General features: G+C 48.2%; 1 protein-coding gene across 1 annotated transcript in view; it reads right to left on the reverse strand.

The window, feature by feature from the left end:
* NEGR1 (neuronal growth regulator 1) overlaps positions 1 to 25,407 on the reverse strand; it is a 334,002-nt gene that overhangs the window by 77,158 nt on the left and 231,437 nt on the right. Inside the window, exon 4 of the mRNA XM_064147507.1 lies at positions 23,368 to 23,499. Within this exon, the coding sequence (XP_064003577.1) occupies positions 23,368 to 23,499 (132 nt within the window). The remainder of the gene's footprint in view (positions 1 to 23,367; positions 23,500 to 25,407) is intronic.

The raw sequence follows: 25,407 nt of genomic DNA on the forward strand, positions 1-25,407 counted from the left end.
TCACCACCTCTTTGGGCACATTCAGGGAAGGGGCATGAACAGTATCCCTGGACAAGCTGTTCTAGGGTCTCACCATTCTGACCATTTCTTCCCAATAGCCTCTCTCAATCTCCCCTCTTCCACCTTCTAATGACAGGATGAGGAGGAATGGGTTTGAACTGGCAGAGGGGAGATTGAAACTGGCTGTTAGGAAGAAGTTGTTTGCAGTGAGGGTGGTGAGTCACTGGCACAGGTTGCCCAGGTAGGTGTTCAAGACCAGGCTGGATAAGGTCTTGAGTGACCTCTTCTAGTGGAAATGTCCCTGCCTATAGCAGGTGGTTGGAACTGAGCTTTGAGGTCCCTTCCAACCTAAACCATTCTATGATTTTATGATCTTAAACCTAGACCTAGAGAAGAAATCTTCTGATGGAACTGGGGATTTTCAGCCTGGAGAAAAGGAGGCTGAGGGGAGGCCTTCTGACTTTTTACAACTCCCTGAAAGGAGGCTGAAGCCAGGTGGATGTTGGTCTCTTCCCTCAAGCAACAAGTGACATCACAAAAAGAAAGGGCTTCAAGATGCTCCAGGGGAGGCTTAGGTTGGACATGAGGAATCATTTATTTCCCTTGAGGGCTGTCAATCCCTGGATGCCTCCCCACATACCACACTGTAATTTTGCACCTTATTCTTGTACTTCCCCCTCAGCAAAATCCATCAGTGGTCCTGCTGGGGGCTGTCGATATGTTTTGGGTGTTTTTTATGCCATAAGCCATCAGAGATTGTTCTTTCAATTCAAGTCATTAGAGACTCAGAGATTCATAGAACAGTTTGGGTTGGACAGGACCTTAAGGTCATAAACATTTAATCAATGTTTATCAATATCTGAGGGCTGGGGGTCAAGAGGAGGGGAACAGGCTCTGCTCACTGCTCCCTGGGATAGGACAAGGAGCAATGGATGGAAGCTGCAGCGCAGGAGGTTCCAGCTTAACACAAGGGGGAACTTCTTGACTGGAAGGATCCCAGAGCTGCCCAGAGAGGTTGCGGAGTCTCCTTCTGTGAAGCCAGTCTGGATGTGCTCTGGTGTGACCTGAGCTAGATTGTATGCTCCTGTTGTGGCAGGGGGGTTGGTCTCAATGATCTCTTTGTGTCCCTTCCAACCCCTGACATCCTGTGAGTCTGTGATCCAATTCCCACTTCCCCACCATGTGCAGGACACTTTCCACTAGACCAGGTCACTCAATGCCTAACATCAAACCTAACATCTAAACTGTTACCTGTTCTTTGCTGATGGGAAAGTACCAATGGTCACTTCTGCACTGAATTCCAGCAGCAAGATCTACAGCACACGGCGATGAGGGATGGCATGAGAATAGACGTCTCTGTTTTACTGATGCTCTTTCAAGTCATAGGAGCTTGTTTCACTCAGCTTTGTTTGGAAAATCATAAAATTCTCTTTTTCTGCAGATCTTTCTGGGCCTTTTTCAAATCCCACTGAAGCCAGTAGAAAGAATTTAACTTCAGAGAAATGAGAATCAAGCTGCACTGGCCAGCAGAAGATGAAACCCAACACCACCATAACAATTGCTGCTCAGTGCTGAGCACTGTTGTCTCTATTTGTGTTTTTTGCATCTGTTCCTCCTAAATTACCAACAAAGCCTCCTAAGCAAATGCTGGATTTGTTCCATGTTTGTTCATTGTGCTTTCAATGACACCCACGGAAAGGGTGGGTGTGATGCTGTGGGACAGATCCTCACTGGCAGGGCAGGCTGGGGGAGGAGTTGCTAGAGAGCAGCCCGGGTGTTGGTGGACCAGAAGCAACAACCTATTTGGGAAAGAAATTGCTCCTCATGGCCCATTGAAACTTCCCCTGGGGCAGCTTAAGGCCATTTCCTCTCATCCTATCAGTTTTTACATGAGAGAGGAGATCAACCCCCACCTCACTCCAGCCTTCTTTCAGGGAGTTGCAGACAACCAAAAGGTTTCCCCTCGGCCTCCTTTTCTCCAGACTAAACGCGCCAGTTCCCTCAGCTGATCCTCACCAGCCCTGCTCTCTAGACCCTTCACCAGCTTCATTGTCCTTCACTGGACCTGCTTCAGCCTCTCAATGTCCTTATTGGAGCGAAGGGTCAAAAACTGAGCCCAAGATTTAAGGTGTGGCCTCATCAGTGATGATACCAGAGAGACAATCCCTGCCCTGGCCCTTCAAGCCGCACTACTGCTGATCCAGACCAGGATGCTGGTGGCCTTTTTGGCCACCTGGACACACACTAGCTCGTCTTCAGCTGCTGTCAACCAGCAGCCCCAAGTCATTTTCCACCAGGGAAGCTTGCTGTTCAGTATTGCAGTGCTGGATGTAGAGGAGCAGATGCACAACTTAGGGTAAGGCTGAGGGGCAGGAGCTAGCTGGAGAAGGGGATGTCTCCACATGAGACAGGAGCACTAGTGTGGAGAGATGTAGGGGCAAGAAGGAGGACGTGATGGCATGTTGCTAGCCCAGGGGAGCTGGGCAACCCACCTGAGCTGGGCTCAGCAGCCACCCCACCAAGTACTTCTGTCAGCAAAGCTCCCTCCTTCAGCAGCTGCTGTTGGAGAAGCTTCTGCACAATTCCTGTGCCCTCACACTCTGCTGCGGCTCCTTTATCTCAGCAAATTATTCCAACGTTTGTGTGGAGGTGAAAGGGGAAGAACGAGCAGCAGCATCCCAGAGCAGTGCTGGGAAGGAGGAGGTGGAGGAGGAAAGGGGATGCTTTTGTGCATCTGATGCCAACCCAGAAGGAAGCGTTGGCCGGGAGCCTGGGCGCTAACAAACACCAGCACATTTCCTTTGCTGTTTCTCTTCCCTTAAGGAAGATAAAAGTGATGTACTTCAGCAAATTCCAGGAATTACTGAGTAGATCTTTTTGGCAGGCAAGCTGAGGAGAAAGTGAATTGAAGCTGGTAGCTTTCCAAAGACACAACGTTTGGAACAAAAACGTGGAATACCTCAGCATAGGTCAGAAGTGCAGCAAGAGACCTTCTCGAGTCCCACCGGAGCAAATCAGGGAGGGTGCTGGTGGATGAGAAGGTGGACATGAGCCAAGAATGGGCACTTGCAGCCCACAAGGCCAATAGCATTCTGGGCTGCATCCAAGAAGTGTGTCCAGCAGGTCAAGAGAGGTGATTCTGCCACTCTACTCCACTCTGGTGAGATGTCTGCTGGAGTCCTGTGTCCAGCTATGGGGCTCCCAATGTAAGAAGGATGTGCCACAAAGATGATTAGAGGACTGGAGTACCTCTCCCATGAAGACAGGCTGAGAGAGTGGGGGCAGTTCAGCCTTGAGAAGAGGAGGCTCCAGGGACACCTTAGAGAAGCATTTCAATAGCTGAAGGGGATCTACAGGAAGGCTGGGGAGGGAGTATTTAGAAGGGCCTTTGGTGATAGGATGAGGGGTAATGGCAATGGTTAGAAACTGGAGCAGGGGAGATTTGGGCTGGACATCAGGAGGAAATTCTGCACAATGAGGGTGAGACACTGGAACAGAACGCCCAGAGATGTGGTTGGGCCCCGTTCCTGGAGACATCCAATATCAGCCTTAATGTCACCCCAGGGCAGTCTGATCTAATTGATACCCCTGCTGACTGCAGTGGGTTAGACAAGCTTACCTTTGAGATTCCCTTCCAACTCAATGAAGTCTGTGAAGGACATCAAAGGCCAAAGGCAGACAAAGCTGGCATGAGACAGTGAGAGCAAGAAGGAGAAGCCACACCAAACGTAGGTGACCAGTCCTCAAGAAAAAGGGTACCCAGCTGCTCAGTTCTACCCCTGCGTGGTTCCTACACCATGGAAATAGTCATGGTGATGTGCTTCTGTACCACCATGCTTCCAGCTTGACCCTACCTGAAAGCACAACACAGCACTCACCAAAAACCTGACCACTGGACCCAGACCAAGCTCTGGGGACCCACATCTCTTTGGGCTTGGCAGGGAGCCTTCTGATGACAGTGTTCTCAATAAGTCTGCATCTTCATTATGAACATTTTCCCTCATCCAGGGGTAAACCTGAAGGTCCCTTCCATCCCAAACCATTCTATGAATCTACATTTCTCACACTGGCCACTAGGGCCACAAGTCAAAAGCTTATAAGTGTCAAAACATGACATTGTCTGCCTTCTCCAGAAGGAATGAGCCATATATCACAGGCTGGTTTGGGTTGGAAAGGACCTTAAAGTTCACCTAGTTCAAACCCCTCTGCCATTGGCAGGGACTTCTCCTACTGGACCAGGTTGCTCAAGACTGCATTCAATCTTCCTTTCAACACTTCCAAGTCTGGAGTCTCCACAACTTCTGTGGGCAACTTATTCCAGTGTGAATGGAGCCATCATTGCCATCAGGGGCAGAGTTCCATACTGGTTTGTGTCTCTACATCTTTATTTCATGGGATTATTCTTCTTCCCATCCTAGCTAATTTCATTCCCACCCCGTGAGTCTCTCTCCCTCACTCCCTTTCTCTTCCCTTTGGGAAACAGAGGGCTCCACAGAGAACCTCTGGAACTTGTTTGTTGGCCAGTCCCACCCTGACCCTTGACAAAAGGCAATAAACATTCTGTGGGATTATAGCATCTCTACATATCCAAAGAAGGAGAGTTTAGGCTGCTGCTCACAGCCTCAGTGGTGCTCACTGAGGGATTCAGAGAGAGTTTCTGCTACTCATTTGATCGCCAGCCCAGCCCTGACCTGCTGGAGGTATTCAAGGCCAGATTGGATGAGGCCTTGGGCAACCAAGTCTAGCTAAGATGACCCTGTACATGGCAACAGGATTGGAGTAGATAATTTCTGAGGTCTCTTCCAACCTGAGCCATTCTGTGATTCCATGATTTTATGATTGTGAGCTCTAGAGGACTGCTTGGACTTGGTGATCTCGAAGGTCTCTTCCAACATCGACAGTTCTATGGTTCTGTGCTGACCATTGCCTTATACTCTTGCCAGCTTGCAGCAGAATCATAGAATCAGTCAGGGTTAGAAGGGACCACAAGGATCATCCATTTACAACCCTTCCACCATGGGTAGGGACACCTCACACTAGATCAGGCTCTTCACAGCCTCATCCAGTCTGGCCTTAAACACCTCCAGGGATGAGGCTTCCACCACTTCCCAAGCAACCCCTTCCAGGCTCTCACCACCCTCACGCTGAAGAACTTCTTTCTACCATCCGGTCTGAATCTCCCCATTTCTAGCTTTGTTCCATTCCCCCCAGTCCTAGCATTACCTGACAGCCTAAAAAGTCCCTCCCCAGCTTTTGTGTAGGCCCATTAAGATACTGAAAGGCCACAATAAGGTCACCTGGGAGCCTTCTCCTCTGCAGACTGAGCAGCCCCAACTCCCTCAGTCTCTCCTCACAGCAGAGCAGCTCCAGCCCTCTGATCACACTTGTGACCCTTCTCTGGACAACTTCCAGCACTTGTGACCCTTCTCTGGACACCTTCCAGCACCTCCATATGCCTCTTGTCCCAGGGGCTCTAGAATTGGACACAGTACTGCAGGTGGGAACTCGCCAGTGAGGAGCAGAGGGGGAGGATCAGTTCCTTGGACCAGCAGTGATGGAATCTCCAGGTTCCTGCTTAACTACAAGAAGGAGCTAACCACAGAAACTCTCTTTGGAATGAACAAAAGAAAAAAAAAAAGAGATTATATCAATAATAAAAATTGAGAGGAGAGAAGCAGAACTTTTTCTGCAGAGAACTTCTCACACACGCTTCAGATCTGAGGTGATATATTCCACAGGCACCTAACAAAGTAGCAAGGTGTGCTCACCAAAATGGTGCTTGTAAGGACAGAACTCATTACTACTGTATAATAAATGGAAGCAGAAGTCGGAGTTAGCGCCGAACAGATTGTTTGGGGTTGCAAAGACAGCAGCTGTCACTGCCTGACAGCTTTCTTGTTAGTGAATCAGCTTCTCTGACAGGCTTTTTGATGGAAAACCACTGCTCGCTGACAGCGTGGTGGAGCTGATATCCATATGTAGCTCATGAAGGATGAGAAAGAGCCAGGAAAAAGGGCTGGAAGCTATTCCTCCATATTAAAAAGAAGTGAAGTTTACATAAAGGGGATTTTGGTTTCCCCCCTTTCCCTCTGCAGCAATCTCTGGCAGACGTAAGTTGATAGAAGCAGGACGATCTCTATTGATAGGTGACAACCGCAGGCACGTAGAGTCAAGCCCAAGGGGGCTTTGCTAGCTAGAAGCAATAAAGCCACAGCAATACCAAGTTGCTTTCCACCACTCTCAGGAGAACTTTGAGTAATTGAAAACGAAGTTCAGAAATTAAATCACAGAAATAAAACTCAGGGCAACTCTTACAGGGGCATTCCAGACCTCCTCCTAGGCCAAGGTGGTGCCTGCAAGAGGAGATAGATCTACACGAACTCCACTCCTTTACTTGGAGTCACAGAAGACTCGTGTGATGGGGCTTGAAGGAACCCATGGAGATCATCCAATCCAGTCCAATCTCCCTGCTAAAGCAGGGGCACCCACAGCAGCTTGCCCAGCAGCACAATGACCATCTGGGTTTGGAAGCTCTCCAGACAAGGAGACTCCAGCACCTCTCTGGGCAGCCTGCTCCAGGGCTCCAGCACCCTCACAACAAAGAAGTTTTTCCTCCTTTTTGGGGGGAACCTCTTGGGTTCCACTTTATGCTCACTGCCCTTGTCCTGTGTCTGGCCATCCCTGAGAAGAGTCTGGCCCCATCCATTTGCCCCCACATGTCCTTTAGCTATTCTGCAGGCTCAGCAGCCTCAAGGCTCTCAGCCTTTCCTCCTCACAGAGATGCTCCAGGCCCCTCAGCATCTCTGGAGCCTACCCTGGACTTTCTTGAACTGGGGAACCCAGAACTAGACCCAGGACTCAAGATGTGGCCTCCATAGCACAGAGCAGAGGGGCAGAAGAACTTCCTCTGATCTGATGTCAGCACTCTTCTTCATGCCACCCCAGGAGATCCTGTTCTGGCAGGACAGTTGGACAGGATGAGCTTTGGAGATCCCTTCCAGCCCACAACATTCTATAATTCCATGATTGGACACTCCAGCACCTCCCTGGGAAGCTCATTCCACTCCCTGAACACTCTCTCCCTGAAAAACCTTTTCCTAATGTCCAATCTAAACCTGCCCAGCCTCAGCTTGAGGCCATTCCCCCTTGTTCTGTCTCAAATTAGCTGTGAGAAGAGCCCAGCAGCAGCCACTCCACAACGTCCCTTCAGGAAGTTGTAGACAGAAGACCACCAATCCCACCCCATGGCCAGGGACAATCAGGCCTCCTTGAGCATCTCATTCAACTCAGACATCTGCTTCCCAGTGCCCTGGACTTTGCGCTTAGCTCAGGCAATGTGCACACTTGTGGCACCGCAAGATTAATACTGGAGCGAGTGCTTCTCAGAGGTGTCCCTTTCATGGAACCATGGATTGGACTAGATGACCTTTAATGGTCTCTCCAAACCCAGAGCAACCCCTCTGCCATTAGAACAGGTTACTCAGAGCCCCAAAACAGCTGACCTCCAGTGGTTCCAGGCTGTGGTGAGGCCACACCTTCAGCGTTGTGTTCAGTTTTGGGCACCACAATACAAGAGAGATGTGGAGGTGCTGGAGCGGGTCCAGAGAAGGGCACTGATGTTGGGGAAAGGCCTGGAGAATAAATCTTATGAGGAGAGACTGAGGGAGCTGGGGAAGGTTAGTGTGAGGAAGAGGAGGCTGAAGGGGAAACCTCATTGCTGTCTACAGCTACCTGAAGGGACATTGTGGAGAGGCTGCTGCTGGGCTCTTCTCACAAGTTATTAGAGACAGAACAAAGGGGAATGGCCTCAAGCTGAGGCTGGGGAGGGTTAGACTGGATATTAGGAAAAAGTTTTTCATGGAGAGAGTGTTCAGGGAGTGGAATGAGCTGCTCAGGGAGGTGGTGGAGTCCCCCAGCCTGGGTGTGTTTAAGGGTGGTTTGGATGTGGTGCTCAGGGCTATGGTTTAAGGTGAATCCTATAGAGTAGGGTTCGAGGTTGGCCTTGGTGATGCTGAGGGGCTTTGCCAACCTGCCTGTTGCTGTGATTCTGTGATCTCTGTGAATGGGGCTTCTCCCACCTCTCTGGGCGACCGGGGTCACCCATGTATTGAAGAGTTTCTTCTTATCTAGTATGAATCTCCCTCTTTTAGCTCAAGCCATCACCCATTGTCACATCACAGATCACAGATCACAGAAATAACCAGGTTGACCTCTGGGATCATCGAGTCCAACCTATCACCTAACCCTTCTAATTAACTAAACAATAGCACTAAGTGCCTGATGCAGCTTCCTCTTAACATGCCCTGCTCTAAAGTCTGTTCCCAGCTTTCTGATTGGTCCCTTGAAACAGTGAAAGGCAACCAGAAGCCTTCTCTTTTCCAGGATGAACAAGCCCAGCTCTCTCAGCCTAGATCGGGTTGCTCAGAGCCCTTAACGACCTGACCTGGAATGATTCCAGGAAGAGGACTTTTTCCACCACACTGTGCCCATGACTCATCTCCCTCAATCAGACTTTTTTTTGCAGAGCAATTTCAAAGCAGCAATGGCTGCTGCTGGGGGAAGTAAAAAACAATGAAATCAAGGGCTGAAGACTTTTGCCAGACTGACAAACTCTTCAGCCTTGTCTTTTCATGACCCCAGTTGGTGTCAGCAGCTGCATTCCAACCCTCTTTTTTCAGACTATCATCTCAAAGGCGCTGTGCTTGCAAAGGACAGGGAAGACAAAGCCTCAGCCCCAACAGCAAGCAGGAACACAATTACTTGCAGAAATATTGCTTTCCAACATGTTGACTGTTAGGAGAAATATTTTAAGTAATTGTTTTTGCTGAAGAGCAATCTGGGCAAGTGAAGGCTCCTGGAAGCTGAAGAGCTCTCCATTAATTTTGGCTCTCGTTTGGAGTCTGACACAGCCTGCTGTACACTTCAGATTGCTTCTTGAAATGCGTAAAGCTCTTTAGAGATGACTCATCTTCTATTAAGGCTTCAATTTTTCCTGAGCTATGTTTCAGTTGGGTGTTTAAAATTGGGATCACCTGGAGACTGAAGGGCTTGCGGAGGTGCAGACCTGGGAGAAGGCATTCCGAAAAGGTGCTGAGGCACTGCAAAAGGTTGCCCAGGAGTGTCATGGATGTCCCCTCTCTGGAGGCATTCAAGGCCAGGTTGGATGAGGCCTTGAGCAACCTGAGCTGGTGGGAGGTGTCCCTGTGCACAGCAGGGGGATTGGAACTGGGTGATCTTTATGGTCCCTTCCAATCCAAAGCATTCTGTGAATGAATCTATGAATCCAGACAGGACTGGCTTCCCAGTAATGCTTTTCCTTGGCCACTACAAACACTCCCTTGCTTTGGATCCCATCAACTTTGAGGATAAGCCTGGTGAGGCAGCTGGTGTTGTTTAGTCTGCACTGGTCAGGCCACACCTTGAGTCCTGTGTCCAGTTCTGGGCCCCTCAATTCATGAGAGATGTTGACTTACTGGAATGTATCCAGAGAAGGGCACCGAGGCTGGCAAGGGGGCTGGAGCACAGCCCTGTGAGGAGAAGCTGGGGAAGCTGGGGGTGTGCAGCCTGGAGAAGAGGAGGCTCAGGGGTAACCTCATGGCTCTCTACAACTACCTGAAGGGAGGTTGTAGCCAGGTGGGGTTGGTCTCTTCTCCTAGGCACCCAGTGACAGTCTCAAGTTGTGCCAGGGGAGGTCTAGGCTGGATGTTAGGAGAAAGTTGTTGGCAGAGAGAGTGATTGGCATTGGAATGAACTGCCCAGAGAGGTGGTGGAGTCATCATCCCTGGAAGTGTTGAAGAAAAGCCTGGATGGGTCTAGTTGATTGGACAGGGCTGGCTGATTGGTTGGACTGGATCATCTTGGAGGTCTCTTCCAACCTGGTTGATTCTATGGGTCTATGATTCTATGATAAGAGTAGACTAAAAGGAGACTTTCTAGCACTCTACAAGTCCCTGAAGGGAGGTTGGAGCCAGCTGGGAGTTGGTCTCTTCTCTCTAGTCTCAGGTGACAGAAAAAGAGGAAATGGCTTGCAGTTGTGCCAGGGAAGGTTTAGGAACAATTTCTTTCCTGCAAGAGTGGTCAGGCATTGGAACAGGCTGCCCAGAGAAGTGATGGAGTCACCATCCCTGAAGGCACTCAAGAAATGTGTGGACATGGCACTTTGGGCCATGGTTTAATGATCCTGGTGGTGTTGGGTTGACAGTTGGCTGGACTCAACGATCTTAGAGGTCTTTTCCAATAAAACAATGCTATGATTTTGTAAATTTGAGAGGGTTGAGATCCCATGTGCAGAGGTGAAATTTCAGCACCTCTGATGATGGCCAGGAGCTGCACCCTAGTGTTCCAAGGAGCTAGCAGGCCCATCCAGAGGTTCGCGTTCCTGCCTCAGGAATGGCTGCAAGGCAGCAGAGGTGGATGCGCAGAAGTGTCCAGAATCTGACTGTAATCTTATTTTGACATAAAAATTCATCTCATAGAGTCACAAAAACATTTTGATTGGGAGAAACTCATTAGGTGAAGTCTAACCACTAACCCAACACTACCAAGTCACCACCAAATCATGTGCTTCAGCACATTGTTTCCACACCTTCAAAAGCCCTGCAGGGATGGGAGCTTCACCACTGCCCTGGGCAGCCTGGGATACCTACAGGAAGGAAGAAATTTTTCCTCAAATCCATCCTAACCTGCCCCAAGAAAATTTGACTCAATTTTATCCTGTTCTATCACTTGTTCCTTGGGAGAAGACACCAGTTCCCCAGCTGGCTCCAATGAGAACTAGAAGGTCTCCCCTTCAGCCTTTTCTTCTTCAGGTTAAACAACCCCAGATCTTTCAGCTGCTCCACACCAGGCCTGTTCTTCAGACCCTTCACCAGCTTCACTGCCCTTATCTGGACCTGCTACAGTTCCTCAATGTCCTTTTTGGAGTGAGGGTGGCAAAACTGCCCCCAGGATTTGAGGTGTGTTTTGGCCAGCTCATCTATAGAATCATAGAATCAACCAGGTTGGAAGAGACCTCCAAGATCATCCAGTCCAACCTAGCACCCAGCCCTAGCCAGTCAACCAGACCATGGCACTAAGTGCCCCATGCAGTCTTTTCTTGAACACCTCCAGGGACAGCAACTCCACTCCCTCCCTGGGCCTCAGATGTGCTCAGTATCATTGATGATTCAAGCCAGGTTGCTGGTGGCCTTCGTGGCCACCTGGGCTCACACACTGGCTCATCTCCAGCTGGCTGTTAACCAGCATCCCCAGCTCTTCTACTCAACAACTCTCTAGCCAGGCTGCCGCACTCCTGGAGCCTTCAGGGGGCTGTTGTGACTCAAGTGCCGAACGCAGCGCTTGGCCTTGTTGAATCTCATACAATTGGTGAGCTAGAGACGTTCATGGAGAGGAGCAGAGAATGGCCTGGGATTGAACAGGCCTTTGAGATCATTTAGTTCCAGCTGCCATGCCATAGGCAAGGACACTTTCCACTAGACCAAGTTGCTCAAGAAGAGGCAGCTCAGCCCAAGAAGCTGCTGTCCTTGCACATCTGCATCTCACCAGTGACAACCAGCCCCTTACTTCCCCCTGCAGAAGCAAATCATTAAATCACTTGTCAGTGCTAAGCAGAGATTTTCTGTAAGAGGATGCAAAATGTTCTCCTTATCTGGAGTACTCATACTCCCAACTTCTTCAAACACAAGCCCTCATCTCATGTTGCCAGAGCCCTTCACGATGTGCTGTGGCAGCAGAATCACAGAATCACAGAATCAAAGAATCAGTCAGGGTTGGAAGGGAACACAAGGATCATCCAGCTCCAACCCCCCTGCCATGGCCAGATACACCTCACACTACATCAGGCTGTCTAAAGCCTCATCCAGCCTGGGCTTAAACACCTCCAGGGATGGAAATTCCATTACCTCCTTGGGCAACCTGTTCCAGGCTCTCACCACCCTCATGCTGAAGAACTTCTTCCTAACATCCAGTCTGAACCTACTCATCTCTAGCTTTGTCCCATTCCCCCTAGTCCTATCACTGCCTGACATGCAGCAAGTGCTCAGCAGGTTTGCAGCACCTAATAGGAAACCACCTCACTGCTGAGAGAAATCAATGTTCATTTGGCAGTCAAATTGCACTCTAGTCAGCAACTTGAACTATATTGTTTTAATCTGATTTCTGAAATGTTAATCAAAAAATATCTGAAGGACACAAAATGACAAACAGCACTTTCACAGGAGACTTCTGTCCCTACCAGAGAGGAGAATTGTTTTGTTCAGAGCAACTGGAGCACCTACCTTCAGAGGAAAGGCTGAGAGAATTGGGACCTTTTAATCTGGAGAAGGGGAATCTCATCAGTGTTGATCAATTAGGCTACAAGAGTTGGAGGTCTTCAGGCTGGAGAAGGGAAGGCTTTGAGGAGACCTTGGAGTGGCCTTCCAGTATCTGAAGGGGGCCTAAAGGGGGATTGGGAAGGGGCTGTTGACAAGGTCTTGTAGTGACAGGATGAGGAGGAATGGGTTTAAACTGGCAGAGGGGAGATTGAAACTGGATGTTAGGAAGAAGTTGTTTGCAGTGAGGGTGGTGAGACACTGGCACAGGTTGCCCAGGGAGGTGTTCAGGATCAGGTTAGATGAGGCCTTGAGAGACCTGCTCTAGTGGGAGGTGTCCCTGCCTATGGTGGAGTTGGAACTAGATAATCTTTGAGGTCCCCTCCAAACTAAACCATTCTATGATTCTCTGAATACTTCCAGGGTGGGTGTCAGGAGTATGGGACTAAGCTTTTTTTCAGGAAACAGTTTTGATCAAGAAGATTGGTGGACTCCAGGGATGCATGAAGAAGAGTGTGGCCAGTGGGTTGAGGAAGGATGTCTCCCTCTACACTGCCCTAGCCAGGCCACTTTTGGAGTCCTCTGTCCAACTCTGAACTCCCCAGTTCAAGAGAGACAGGAAACTACTGGACAGAGTTCAGTGGAAGCCCCAAAGGTGTCGAGATCTCTGTGAGGAGGACAATTCTATGATTCTCAATCACTGGTTGAGTGGAATATTCTTTACTGAACCCAAAATAATTCCCCTGTTGTGGAAATGCTGTGGGGTATTTTTGGCCAGTCAGGGAAAAAGTCTCAGCAACACGTCCAGCTATCAAGAGGCTCACCGAGCACTGGAGTCCTCTCATGTTTTTCCCCAGTAGGTTTAAGGTTACAGATATAATTAGGTTAGAGTGGCTTGTACAGTTATGTCTGATTTCCAAGTTAAATCAGAGGATTATGCATAATATTATGCAAAGCACCATAGCAACAGCGAGGCAGGCTCCTAAGAAATGCTAATGAGATAAGCTGCTCTGCTCAAACCCTAACCTGGCCAAGCAGAAAACAAACATGCTGCTTAAAATTCATACAAGGAGCTGGCACGTTCCTGCACAAAAAAACCCTCCTGGCAGAAATATCTTATCAAACCATCGCAGCAGGAGGGACACGAGCAGGAGAGGATGCCAGGTTTCCCTATCAGATGCTTTTGCAGTCGGCTGGGGGCTCCCTCAAACTCAGCCCTGCCTTTCATGGGTGGACTTGGTGATCTTAAAGGTCTTTCATTCGACCAAAATGATTCTGTGATCCCCACATGGCACCTCAGGACATGTTTTAATGGCTGTTGGTAGATCAATGGCTGGACTTGAGCATGACCTGGAACCTGGAACACAAACCCTATGAGGAGAGGTTGAAGGAGCTGGGGTTCTTGAGCCTGGAGAAGAGGAGGCTCAGGGGTGACCTCATTGCTCTCTACAACTACCTGAAGGGAGGTTGTAGCCAGGTGGGGGGTGGCCTCTTCTCACAGGCAACCAGCAACAGAACAAGGGGACACAGTCTCAAGTTGTGCTGGGGGAGGTCTAGGCTGGATGTTAGGAGGAAGTTGTTGCCAGAGAGAGTGATTTCCCATTGGAATGGGCTGCCCAGGGAGGTGGTGGAGTCACTGTCCCTGGAGGTGTTCAAGGAAAGACTGGGTGAGGCACTTAGTGCCATGGTCTGGTTGACAAAAGGGTTGTTGATAGGTTGGACTGGATGATCTCTTCCAACCTGGTTGATTCTATGATTATGTGACCTGAGAAGGATACCAATGCTGGGGAGAGACCTGGAACACAGCCCTGTGAGGAGAGGCTGAGGGAGCTGGGGGTACTCAGCCTAGAGAAGAGGAAGCTCAGGGCAGACCTCATTGTTCTTACAACTACCTGAAAGGAGGCTGTAGCCAGGTGGGGTTGGCTTCTTCTGCCAGGCAACTAGGGATAGAACAAGAGGACACAGCCTAAAGCTATGTCAAAACATGTTCAGGCTGGATGTTGTGGCCAAGAGTGCCAATGGGATCCTGGAGTGCAGTAAGATGAGTGTGTCCAGCAAATTGAGGGAGGTTCTCCTCCCTCTCTGCTCTGCCCTGGTGAGACCTCATCTTGAGTACTGCCTTCAGTTTTGGGCTCCCCAGCTTAAGAGAGACAGGGATCTGCTGGAGACAGTCCAGCAGAGGGCTAGAAGGATGATTAGGGGGCTGGAGCACTGCCTGAGGAGGAGAGGCTGAGGGACCTGGGGCTGTTTAGTCTGGAGAGGAGAAGACTGAGAGGGGATTTAATCAATGTTTATCAATACCTGAGGGCTGGGGGTCAGGAGAAGGGGGACAGGCTCTGCTCACTTGCTGCCTGGGATAAGACAAGGAGCAATGGGTGGAAAATGCAGCACAGGAGGTTCCACCTCAACACAAGGGGGAATTCTTTACTGGAAGGGTCCCAGAGCACTGGCACAGGCTCACCAGAGAGGTTGTGGAGTCTCCTTCTGTGGAGCCTTTCAAGGCCTGTCTGGATGTGTTCCTGTGTGACCTGAGCTAGATTGTATGGTACTGCTGTGGCAGGGGGGATTAGACTCAATGATCTCTTTGTGTCCCTTCCAACCCCTGGCATTCTGTGAGCCTGTGATCTTAGAGGTCTTTTTCGTCCTGGTTAATTCTGTGATTCTGTTACTGACCAGTTCTCCACTCCTTGAAGGACAGGGGTGGGATGGGGTTGTGATTCTGCAAGGAAGGTTCACATCAGACGCTGAAAACCTTTGTGTTAAGGGCTATGATTGAGCAGAGAACACCACCCATGGAGCTGCCACTGGTGAAGATGTCATATGGGGGGTCTGGGGAAAGATCTCTTGGCAACTCTGATTCAGGGGCATGACTGGCAAGGAGCTTTTGGAGCTTATCACATCATTGAATAATAGAATCATTTTGATTGGAAGACACCTTCGAGAGCAAGCCTAAGCATTCACCCCCCACTTCCAGGTCACCATAAAACCATGTCTCTCAGCAAATAAAACCTTTTCACATCCATTTTTCTTTCTCAATCATTTTGAGATCTAGTGGAAGCCACCTGTGCAAAGAGAAGCTGTTGGAGAAGAGGTGGCTCACTCTCTAGAACATTTTGAGTTATCTTTATATCATTTTTATTTGCTGTCTGAAAAACTTGGCAGTGGATTTTTCTCCTCTCTGGACTTCAGCACCATAGAGGCAGGAGGTGGAGTCCAAGCACCACTTCCTCCCAAGTGACTTGTGCCAGAAAAACTGCTGGAAGTCTTGGCTCAGAAATGAAGACTTGTCCTCCCTCCTGTGCTGCCAGGAAGACTCCAAAGCATCCAGACCAACACACCCACCAGGACCAGACCTCATCAACCCTGCCCAGTGCCAGGTAGGCTTCCTCAGTACAGGAACTGCAATTTTCACCTCCCCAGTAAGCACTGGTGAGTCTGGCCTTCCATTTGCAGCATGATGGGATTTCACAAAGAGGGAATTAAATGATCCTCTTTTAATTTCAACTGAATGGCTTCCTCCCATCCAAAGCCACGAGATCTAATTCAGCTACATCTGTAAGATGCAGCTTCAGCAGCGTAACTCAAGATGCAGTGACATAAAACCATGCCCTTGATGGATGTGGTCTGCAAAGCAGCTCCAAGAGGAAGGACCTGGCAGTGCTGGTGGATAACAAATTCCCCATCAACCAACAATGTGCCTTTGTGGCCAAGAAGGTCTCCTGGGGGGAAGGAAGGAGAGTGTGGCCAGCAGGTCAAGGGAGTTATCTTCCCTCTCTACTCTGCCTTAGAGAGGCCACATCTGGAGTTGTGGGTCCAGTTCTGGGCTCCCAATTCAAGAGAGATAGGGAACTACTGGAGAGAGTCCAATGAAGGCTCCAATGATGCTGAGGGGCCTGAGTATCTCTGTGAGAAGGAAAGGCTGAGAGCCCTGAGGCTGTTGAGCCTGCAGAAAAGCAGCCCCAGAGGGGATATGCTCAATGCTCAGCAAGAGCTAAAGGACCTGTTGAGGCCAAGAGGGTGGAACCAGACTCTTCTCAGTGGCACCCAGTGAGAATGGGCACAAACACAGGAGACTTCACCTGAAGAGGAGGAGAAACTTCTTTGTTGTGAGGCCACTGGAGCCCTGGAGCAGGCTGCCCAGGGAAGTTGTGGAATCTCTTCTAGAGACTTTCAAGACTCACAGGGATGCCTGCTTTTTTGACCTGGCCTGAGTGATCCTGCTTTGGCAGGAGGGTTGGACTTAGTCTCAGGGGTCCCCTCCAACCTCTACCATTGTGAGATTCTGTGACACAGATTCCTCAGTGCCCAGCATGTCCTGCAGCCCCCGGCAGGATGACACACATTCTCCTGGCACAGCACATTTCCATGGATCTGATGACATCACTGTTCCTTCTGCTCATCTTTTCTGCAGCTTCCCTGTTATGCAAAGACCTATTCTATCCTGCAGACCTGATCACTGCAGAACACATCAAGGTTTTATTGTGCCCAGCTCATAGAAGGGACCAATGAGCCCTGAGCAGCTGCGGCGGCACTACACAGAGTTCTGACTGCAGATATTCATCGCAGGGAGCTGCTCACCCACCCAAGCAAGGACAAGAAAATTACCAGGTTTCAATTACTTTCTGAATATCAAGTTTTCTTGGCTGGGCAGCTTCCAACCATACAGAAATAACCCCCTTGCTATCCGCCTTACAGCACATACACTACAACTCTAATGACTTTACAGGCTTATGGGTTTGTTTTCTTTTCTTTTCCTGTTTTTTTTCCTCACTATAAAATATCTTCAAATTGGCAGAATCTGCATTTTTCTGCTTAGTTTATGTCTGTCCCAAAGAGTTTCCATTTACAAATTGGTGGTGTGAGAACCTGCAGTGCGTTTGGTGGACTAAATTTGGAGAGAGGAGGAGGAGGTGAAGGGAAGGGGAGAAAAAGAAAGGAGAGAAAGGAGAAGAAAAGAGATATAGAAGAAAGAAAGGAGAGAGAGAGAAGAGAAGAAAGGAGAGAGAAGAAAGAAAGAAAGAAAGAAAGAAAGAAAGAAAGAAAGAAAGAAAGAAAGAAAGAAAGAAAGAAAGAAAGAAAGAAAGAAAGAAAGAAAGAAAGAAAGGAAGGAAGGAAGGAAGGAAGAAAGGAAGGAAGGAAGGAAGGAAGGAAGGAAGGAAGGAAGGAAGGAAGGAAGAAAGAAAGAAAGAAAGAAAGAAAGAAAGAAAGAAAGAAAGAAAGAAAGAAAGAAAGAAAGAAAGAAAGAAAGAAAGAAAGAAAGAAAGGAAGGAAAGGGGAAGAGAGAAGCGAAAAGAGAAGGAAGAAAGAAGGGGAAAAAAGGAAAGCAAAGGAAAACAAAGAAGGAAGATAAAAAAGGGGAAAAAGAAAGAGAAAAAAGAGAAAAAGAGAAGTGAGAAAAAAGGAAAGAAGAAAGGAGACAGAAAAATAAAAGAGAAAAGAGAAAAAGGAAAGGAAAAGAACAAAATGAGAGAAAAGAAAGGAAGAAATGAGAGAAAAAGGCAATAAAAGAGAGAGGAAGAGAGGGAAGGAATAGAAAAGAGAAAAGAGAATGAAGAAATAATGGAAAAAAGGAAGAGGAAAAAAGGGAGGGAGGGGGAAAAGAAAGAGAAAAAAGACAAAAAGAGAAGTGAGAAAAAAGGAGAGAGAAAAAAGAGAAAAAAAAGGAGAGAAAAAAGAAAAAAAGGAAAAGAAAGAAATGAAAGAAAATAAACAAAGAAACGAGAGAAAAAGGAAATAAAAGAGAGGAAAAGAAAGAGTGGAAGGAAAGAAAAAGAAAGAGAAAAAGAGGAGTAAAAAATAAAGTAAAGGAAAAAAAAGAAAGGTGAGAGAAAAAGAAAGAGAAAAAAGAAAGAGAAAAAAATAAAAGAAGAAGAGAAAGAAGAAAAAATAAGAAAAAAATGAAGAAAAAGAAAAGGAAGAAGAAAGAAGAAGGAAAAAAAAGAAAGAGGAAAAGAAAGGAATGACAGAAAAGAAGAAAGGAATAAAGGAGAGAAAAAGGAAATAAATGAGAGGAAAATTAAAACGAAAGGAAAAAGAAAGGCAAGGAAGAAAAGAAAGGAGAGCAAGAAATTGAGGCTGTAGGTTTATGAAGGAGGAATATTATAGCAAATCGAGTTAAAATAGATCAGAGATAATCCAATTTCATTTCACCAGTAAATCTTATTAGCATTTTCCATTACATTTTATAAAGCAAATACTGATTTATAGGTGATAATATTGAACCCCGCGCTGAGCAAACCAGGAATCTGGATTAGCAAGGCTTTAATATCTCGTGTGAAAGCTGCTTTGAAACTGCCCACGTGGCGCTGGAGCTTCTCTGCCTCTCTTCTGCTCTCCTTATACCTAAAAAATATGAAAGGCAGCTGCTAAATGTGAGAATCTCCAGCAGTGTTGAGCCCAGGCTGTGGTGATGAGGAATGGGATGGCAACATCATGAAATCAGCATTTGTTTTCGCATAGTCTTAGCGGTGGGGGTTGGAAGAGACCTCTGGAGATCACCCAGTCCAACCCCCTTGCTAAAGCAGGGGCACCCACAGCAGCTTGCCCATCAGCACAATGCCCAGAGGGGTGGGTTTGGAAGCTCTCCAGAGAAGGAGACTGCGCAACCTATCTGGGCAGCCTTCTCCAATGCCCGATCGATACAGCTCTTTCAGATTTAAGCTTGAGAATACCATTTGATACAAAGTCCTTGTAGCTGGTAGACAAATCCCAGCTCTCCTCAAGGAAACATTAAGCTTTTCCTAGCAGAAAGCTGCCCTGACAGCTCAGCTCAGTGGAGAGCAAAGGAGCATTCTTCTGCTGGTTCCACCTCACGCACGACATCCATTTTGGCACTGGGCTGCCTGCGCTGAGGTACTGGGAAGCAAAGATCACCCCAGGAGCTTCAGCCACTGCAGCAAACATCCCACCCTGGGGCGGATCACGGCTGGGTGAGCTCCTCCAGCATCACCCAGCTCCAGCACAAGCCTTGCCTGAAGGCAATGAGCCATTTTTCTGCCTGGTCAGAACAGATGAGCATCAGCAGCAGGGAGCAGATGTTCTGAGTGCTCCTGCACGGCGCTTAAGCGGTGTGGGGACAAGGGACAAATCCCCACAGAAGTGCAGGAGCAATTAGCTGACTGTGACAAATTGTTCACAGGTATGAACTGCTTCTTGCTGCAGCCACATCCTCATCTTACAGGGCTTGTATTTTATTCCCTTCTTTAGCTACAAGAACTACTGAAAAATGGCCACCCTGTATACCCTCAGAGCAGGCAGCACTTTCCCCAAAGCCAGCAGGATTCCACGTGCAGATTGGGTCAACAAGGACAGTGTAGGGTTCTGCACTGGTGCATGTGAGGAGGGTGACCTGCTGGAAAGCAGCTCCAAGGATAAAGACCTGGGAATGCTGGTGGACACTGAGTTGTCCATGGGACATCAGTGTGCTCTCATGGTCAAGAAGACCAGTGGTCTCCTGGGGTGCATGAAAAAAAGTGTGTCCTGTAGGTTGAGGGAGATTCTCCTGCCTCTCTACTTGGCCCTGGTGAGGCCAGATCTGGAGTACTGTGTCCAGTTCTGGGCTGCCAGTTTAAAAGGGACATTGAGATGCTTGAGCGTGTCCAGAGAAGGGCGACGAGGCTGGGGAGAGGCCTTGAGCACAGCCCTACGAGGAGAGGCTGAGGGAGCTGGGATTGGTTAGCCTGGAGAAGAGGAGGCTCAGGGGTGACCTTATTGCTGTCTACAACTACCTGAGGGGTGGTTGTGGCCAGGAGGAGGTTGCTCTCTTCTCTCAGGTGGCCAGCACCAGAATGAGAGGACACAGCCTCAGGCTGCACCAGGGGAGATTTAGGCTGGAGGTGAGGAGAAAGTTCTTCACTGAGAGAGTCATTGGACACTGGAATGGGCTGCCCGGGGAGGTGGTGGAGTCACCGTCCCTGGGGCTGTTCAAGGCAGGATTGGACGTGGCACTTGGTGCCATGGTCTAGCCTTGAGCTCTGTGGTAAAGGGTTGGACTTGATGATCTGTGAGGTCTCTTCCAACCCTGATGATACTGTGATACTGTGTGATACTGTGATACTGTGAAGAGGGACAGAGATGAACAAGACTGTTCAACTGAAGAGTGAGTGTCAAGAAGGTGCCAGTCTCTTTTCTGTGGGTGCAGGACACATATCAACCATCAGCTGTGTGTGGCAGTTAAGCTTGAGTTTTGGCTTTGGCCATCTAAGATGATGATGTTATCCAAACCAGGAGTCAAGCACATCTAGATCTTGGCTTGGAAGGCAAGAGAGATTCCAAAAGGTTAAAACCTTCACCAAAACACCCAGACATCAAACCAACCATGGAGCAGGAGTGGTGAAACTAGATACATTGTAAGGTCCCTTCCAGCCTAAATCATTGCATGAATGCATGAACTTTTCCTTTCTACGAGCACTTAGAAAGATCTTCAGGCAGCTGGTTTCACAGCTGGATGAAAGAACACAGATGTGACACTGGTTTACCCAAAGCTCACCATTCCTTCCCTCCCCTGGCCTGTTGCAGGGTCTTGATCTAACACCACCAACCACTTTGGCTTGCAGCTTGTGTGGAAGGTGTCACCCCAAAACACATCTTTACAGATATCTGTCCAACTTTTTACTGACAGTTTTGCAGTATCACAGAATCAGAATCACACCCAGGTTGGCAAAGCCCCTGAGCATCACCAAGTCAAATCTACAACCCTACTCTACAAGATTCACCTTAAACTGTAGCCCTGAGCACCACATCCAAACCACCCTGAAGCACATCCAGGGTACGTGACTCCACCATCTCCCTGAGCAGCTCATTCCACTCCCTGAACACTCTCTCCATGAAAAACTTTTTCCTAATGTCCAATCTAAACCTGCCCAGCCTCACCTTGAGGCCATTCCCCCTTGTTCTGTCTCCGATTAGCTGTGAGCAGAGCCCAGCAGCAACCTCTCCACAATGTCCCTTCAGGTAGACAGCAATGAGGCCTCTCTTCAGCCTCTTCTTCCTCACACTAACCATCCCCAACTCCCTCAGTCACTCCTCATAAGATTTATTCTCCAGTCCCATCCCCACCTTCATTGCCCTCCTCTGGACCTGCTCCAGCACCTCTACATCTCTCTTGTATTGAGGTGCCCAAAACTGAACACGACGCTCAAGGTGTGGCCTCACCAGAGCTGTGTCCAAGGTGACAATCACCTCCCTGCTCCTCACACAGTAAATAACAGTCATCTGTTCCATAGGAACCCATCCATTGGGGAGTTTCCTTCCACATGGTCTCTAGTTTTAAGTGAATTGCCTGCTTTTGGGAATTGAGCAACACTGATGAGGATCCCAAATGGTTGTTTTCCAGCTATTGATTCCTTTTTTTTTTTTTTTGGTGAGGGATAGAAGGGTCAGTCCTGGTTTTTACTGAAACCCTGAACTGAGGTACAGATTGGCATCACCCCTCCACAGATCCCAGCTTGGTGGGAGAAGACCACAGCTGACATCCAGGAAGACCAAATGTCACTGGTGACACAGCCCTGACAGTAAAGGACCAGGCAGCTCCTGCTTCTTGAGGAACAAACACCCTGATGCAACATACCCAAATCAGAGTTTTAAGGATGTTAGAGAGGCATGGAGCTCTTTTTTCCCCCCCAAAAAAACCACTTTTCCCAGTGGAATAAGACTGGCAAGAAACCTTGTGGAAGATTCAGGGAAGTCTTTATTGGGTTTTAGAAACACTGTGCACTTTACCTTCCAGTTCACAGAAAGATGTCAACGAGGGCAAAGCAGCAGTGGAGACTCTGCATGAGTCTCCTTGAGCTGCTCAGCAGTTGACATCAGCTCTTGTGACTTGCAAAGGAAGGGCTGGTGGTTGACATGTGCTGGTCCTCAGTGCAGAAGCCTGAGGAGCAGAGAGGAAGCAAGATCTGCAGCCAGCTTCCCCAGCCTACATGACCAAACACTGAGGCTTGCATGTGAGATCTGTGATCGAGCTCTTCTCTAAGCATTAGTGCATTGACCCAACGTGTTCCAGAACAATATGAACTGTGAGCAGCCTATTACCACCCCATTGCTCAACAAAGAGCATTGGGGAATCTTCTATATGTGGCAATGTCCCATATGTACCCAGGTTGTGTGGTCAACCCCATCAGCATCCCACCCACAGCAGCTCAACTCCAGTTTCCCAGCAACCTGGGGATGAGAAGCTCATCAAAAGGGACAACATCTGTTGAGAAAGATACAAAGCTGATATCTCAAAAGTTTGTGGCCAGTAAGGATAAAAGTTTTCAGACCAGAAACTGATGGAAATTATGAGCTGGGTAACCACACTTAAACCAAGACAATTCAGAGTGAAGTAGACATATTTTCTATCTATGTTTTTGTGGAGACTGGAGCAATGAAGAACACTTCTGAATGATTCAGGTCATACTGAGTGCTAAACCAAATTCAATCCCGAGCTAGAAACATCTCCTTGATGTGAAAATCTCAAGCAGTCAGACTTGGCAGGCTGCAGGGACAGCTAAGAGGCCACCTTGGCCATTCCTGGGTATGATCCACGGTGCAACTAGATCACTCACAGTCAGCACAGTCCTTCTTGCCTTCAAACTGGGAGCATCATATGAAAAACCTTGCTGCCTTTGCTGAGAGCTCCTCAGATTTCCACATAGATTGATCACCATCTAAGCACCCAACAGATATCAAACAGCTTCTCTTCTCTTATTGCACAGCCACAGCAGAAACTAAGTCAGAAGCGCTTCAGCCCAACAACCAGGACATCCATCAGAAGCTATGAAGATAACAACTCAAAAGATGACTCCAAAACCTCATTCTCAGCACCACAGCCCAGCAGGAGCACCTGCCACAAAGCTGATGACATCATGCTGGCAGAGAAAAAGAAAGATTTGGACCTTAAGCTCACCTTTGGTGAGGCCAACTCATACATCAAACAGCACAGGTCATTTTTGCTCCAAACACCCCCCATCCACCTACAGATTCAGCACCAGCAGCAGCTCTCCACCTTAAGACTTTTCTTCTCAGGCAGATCCCTCTTGTCCACCAGAGTTAATGATTAAAACCCAGCAGGACTTACAGTTGACTGTGACTTTGACTTTTTTCACATCTGGGACTGACACATCATTTTCTGCACTGCATTCATACTCCCCAGCCTGGTCTCTCGTGATTCCATAGATGTCCAGGTACTGGCCACTCTCAAAGGGTTTGGCTGAAATGAAATCATCAGAGAAAGATTATTGGCAGCTGAGCACAAAACACCTGGAATTGGAGAGGAGGTTTATTCAATCTGCAGATGTCCAAGGGCAGCTGAGCATCCAGAGGCAGCATTTGCTCAGAAGCTGTAGTTCTAATCTGGGCTGCAACCCCAACCCTGAGCTACAGGAACTGGTCAAGAATCCTCTTTTGACCAAGCCCCACTGTTGAGCTAAGCAGCCCCCAGATCCACAAGAGCAATTTCATAGAATCATAGAACTGTTTGGGTTGGAAGAGACCTCTAAGCTGATGGAGTCCAACCATCAACCCACCTCCAAACGTGTCCCCACATGCTGCACCCACACATTTCTTGAACACCTCCAGGAGTGGTGACTCCTCTTCATGACACAGAAACCTGGAAGCCCTACAAATCTACTTTGATGTTTCAGGTACAGATGGACACAGGGAATGGCTCCTACCTTCAGCACACATTGGAAAGGCATCTCAGAAAATGTAGTCATATAATTGCTTTGGTTGGAAAGCTTCTCTAAGATCGTTGAGTCCAACCACCAGCCCAACACCACCATGGCCCTGAAACCATGTCCCCAGGTGCCATGGCCACGGGATTTTTGAACACCTCCAGGGGTAGAGCCTCCACCACCTCCCTGGGCAGCCTGTTCCAATACCTGACCACTCTTGCAGGAAAGAAATAATTCCAAATATCCAATCTAAACCTCCCATTTCAGACCACTTCCTCTCATTCTATTACCTGATACCAGCCAGAAGAGCCCAACCCAACCTCACTCCAACCTCACTCCAGGGGACATGGGGAAATGACAAATAGGTGGCGAGAACCAAGCGGAAGCCTTGGGACCACATCCATCACGCCACAGAATTTCATTTGCTTATCTGCTTGCAGATTAATGTTTTGATGTGTGCAAGGTTCAACACATCAATTAGAACAGCACTGAGATAACACTCATTAATGAGCACACCACAGCACGGCAGTCACGTCAGCACCAGAGCTGCAAAGAGGAGAGATTAGATTGAAACTGGAAAATCAGTGTGAATTGAGGGCAACCCTGGTAAAATGCAATGAAATAATGGCTGGGGTATGTGCAATGGTATGGCAAGTGATTTGACTTGGGTTTTTTTCTCTTACATGTTGATGGCAAGAAGAAAGCAGATGCCACAAATAAAGAAGATTTGTAGATTCATGCAATGGTTTGGCTTAAAAAGGACTTTAAAGGTCATAGAATAGTTTAGGGACCATTGGAATCATAGAATGGAAGGGACCCCCATGGCAGGGGGTTTGGAACTGGATGATCCTTGTGGTCCCTTCTGACTGACTGATTCTATGATGCTACAATTTACACTCTAAACTACTCACAAGTGCTTATAGTCCTCTAAACTCAACTTTATTTTATGCAGCTCACACACACACATCTGAAAATACCTAAATTAAGTGATTTTTAAACCCTCACATCCCCAGGAATTTTGCATCCAGCTCACCTGAGACCACTTTTAGTAAATATTAGAGATAAATATTGTTCTTGGGGAATACACAGGCAGCACGTTTCATCTCTCCTACTCATCTGCACTCTGTTTCATCTTCCTTGGTATGTTTTTAGTGCTAGAGATTTCCTCCCAGGGCTGTGTGGGAGAACTTCAATCGTGTTGTGTGCAAGATCTACATACATCAGTGTATGTAAGATGTTTGTTACATCACAGGCACCCCTCCAGCTCCAGAAAGGATATTCATGAGGAGTGGAGAGAATAAATCTTGTGTAAAAACACTGGTGAATGAATTATGGAGTGGTGGGGGCTGGAAGGGATCATCCAGTCCAAATGCCCTGCTAAAGCACAGCCACCCACAACAGCTTGCCCAGAACTGCTATGTCCAGGTTTGGAATCTCTCCAAAGA

This window comes from Pogoniulus pusillus, chromosome 8 (assembly GCF_015220805.1).
Source record: "Pogoniulus pusillus isolate bPogPus1 chromosome 8, bPogPus1.pri, whole genome shotgun sequence".
Lineage (NCBI taxonomy): Eukaryota > Metazoa > Chordata > Aves > Piciformes > Lybiidae > Pogoniulus > Pogoniulus pusillus.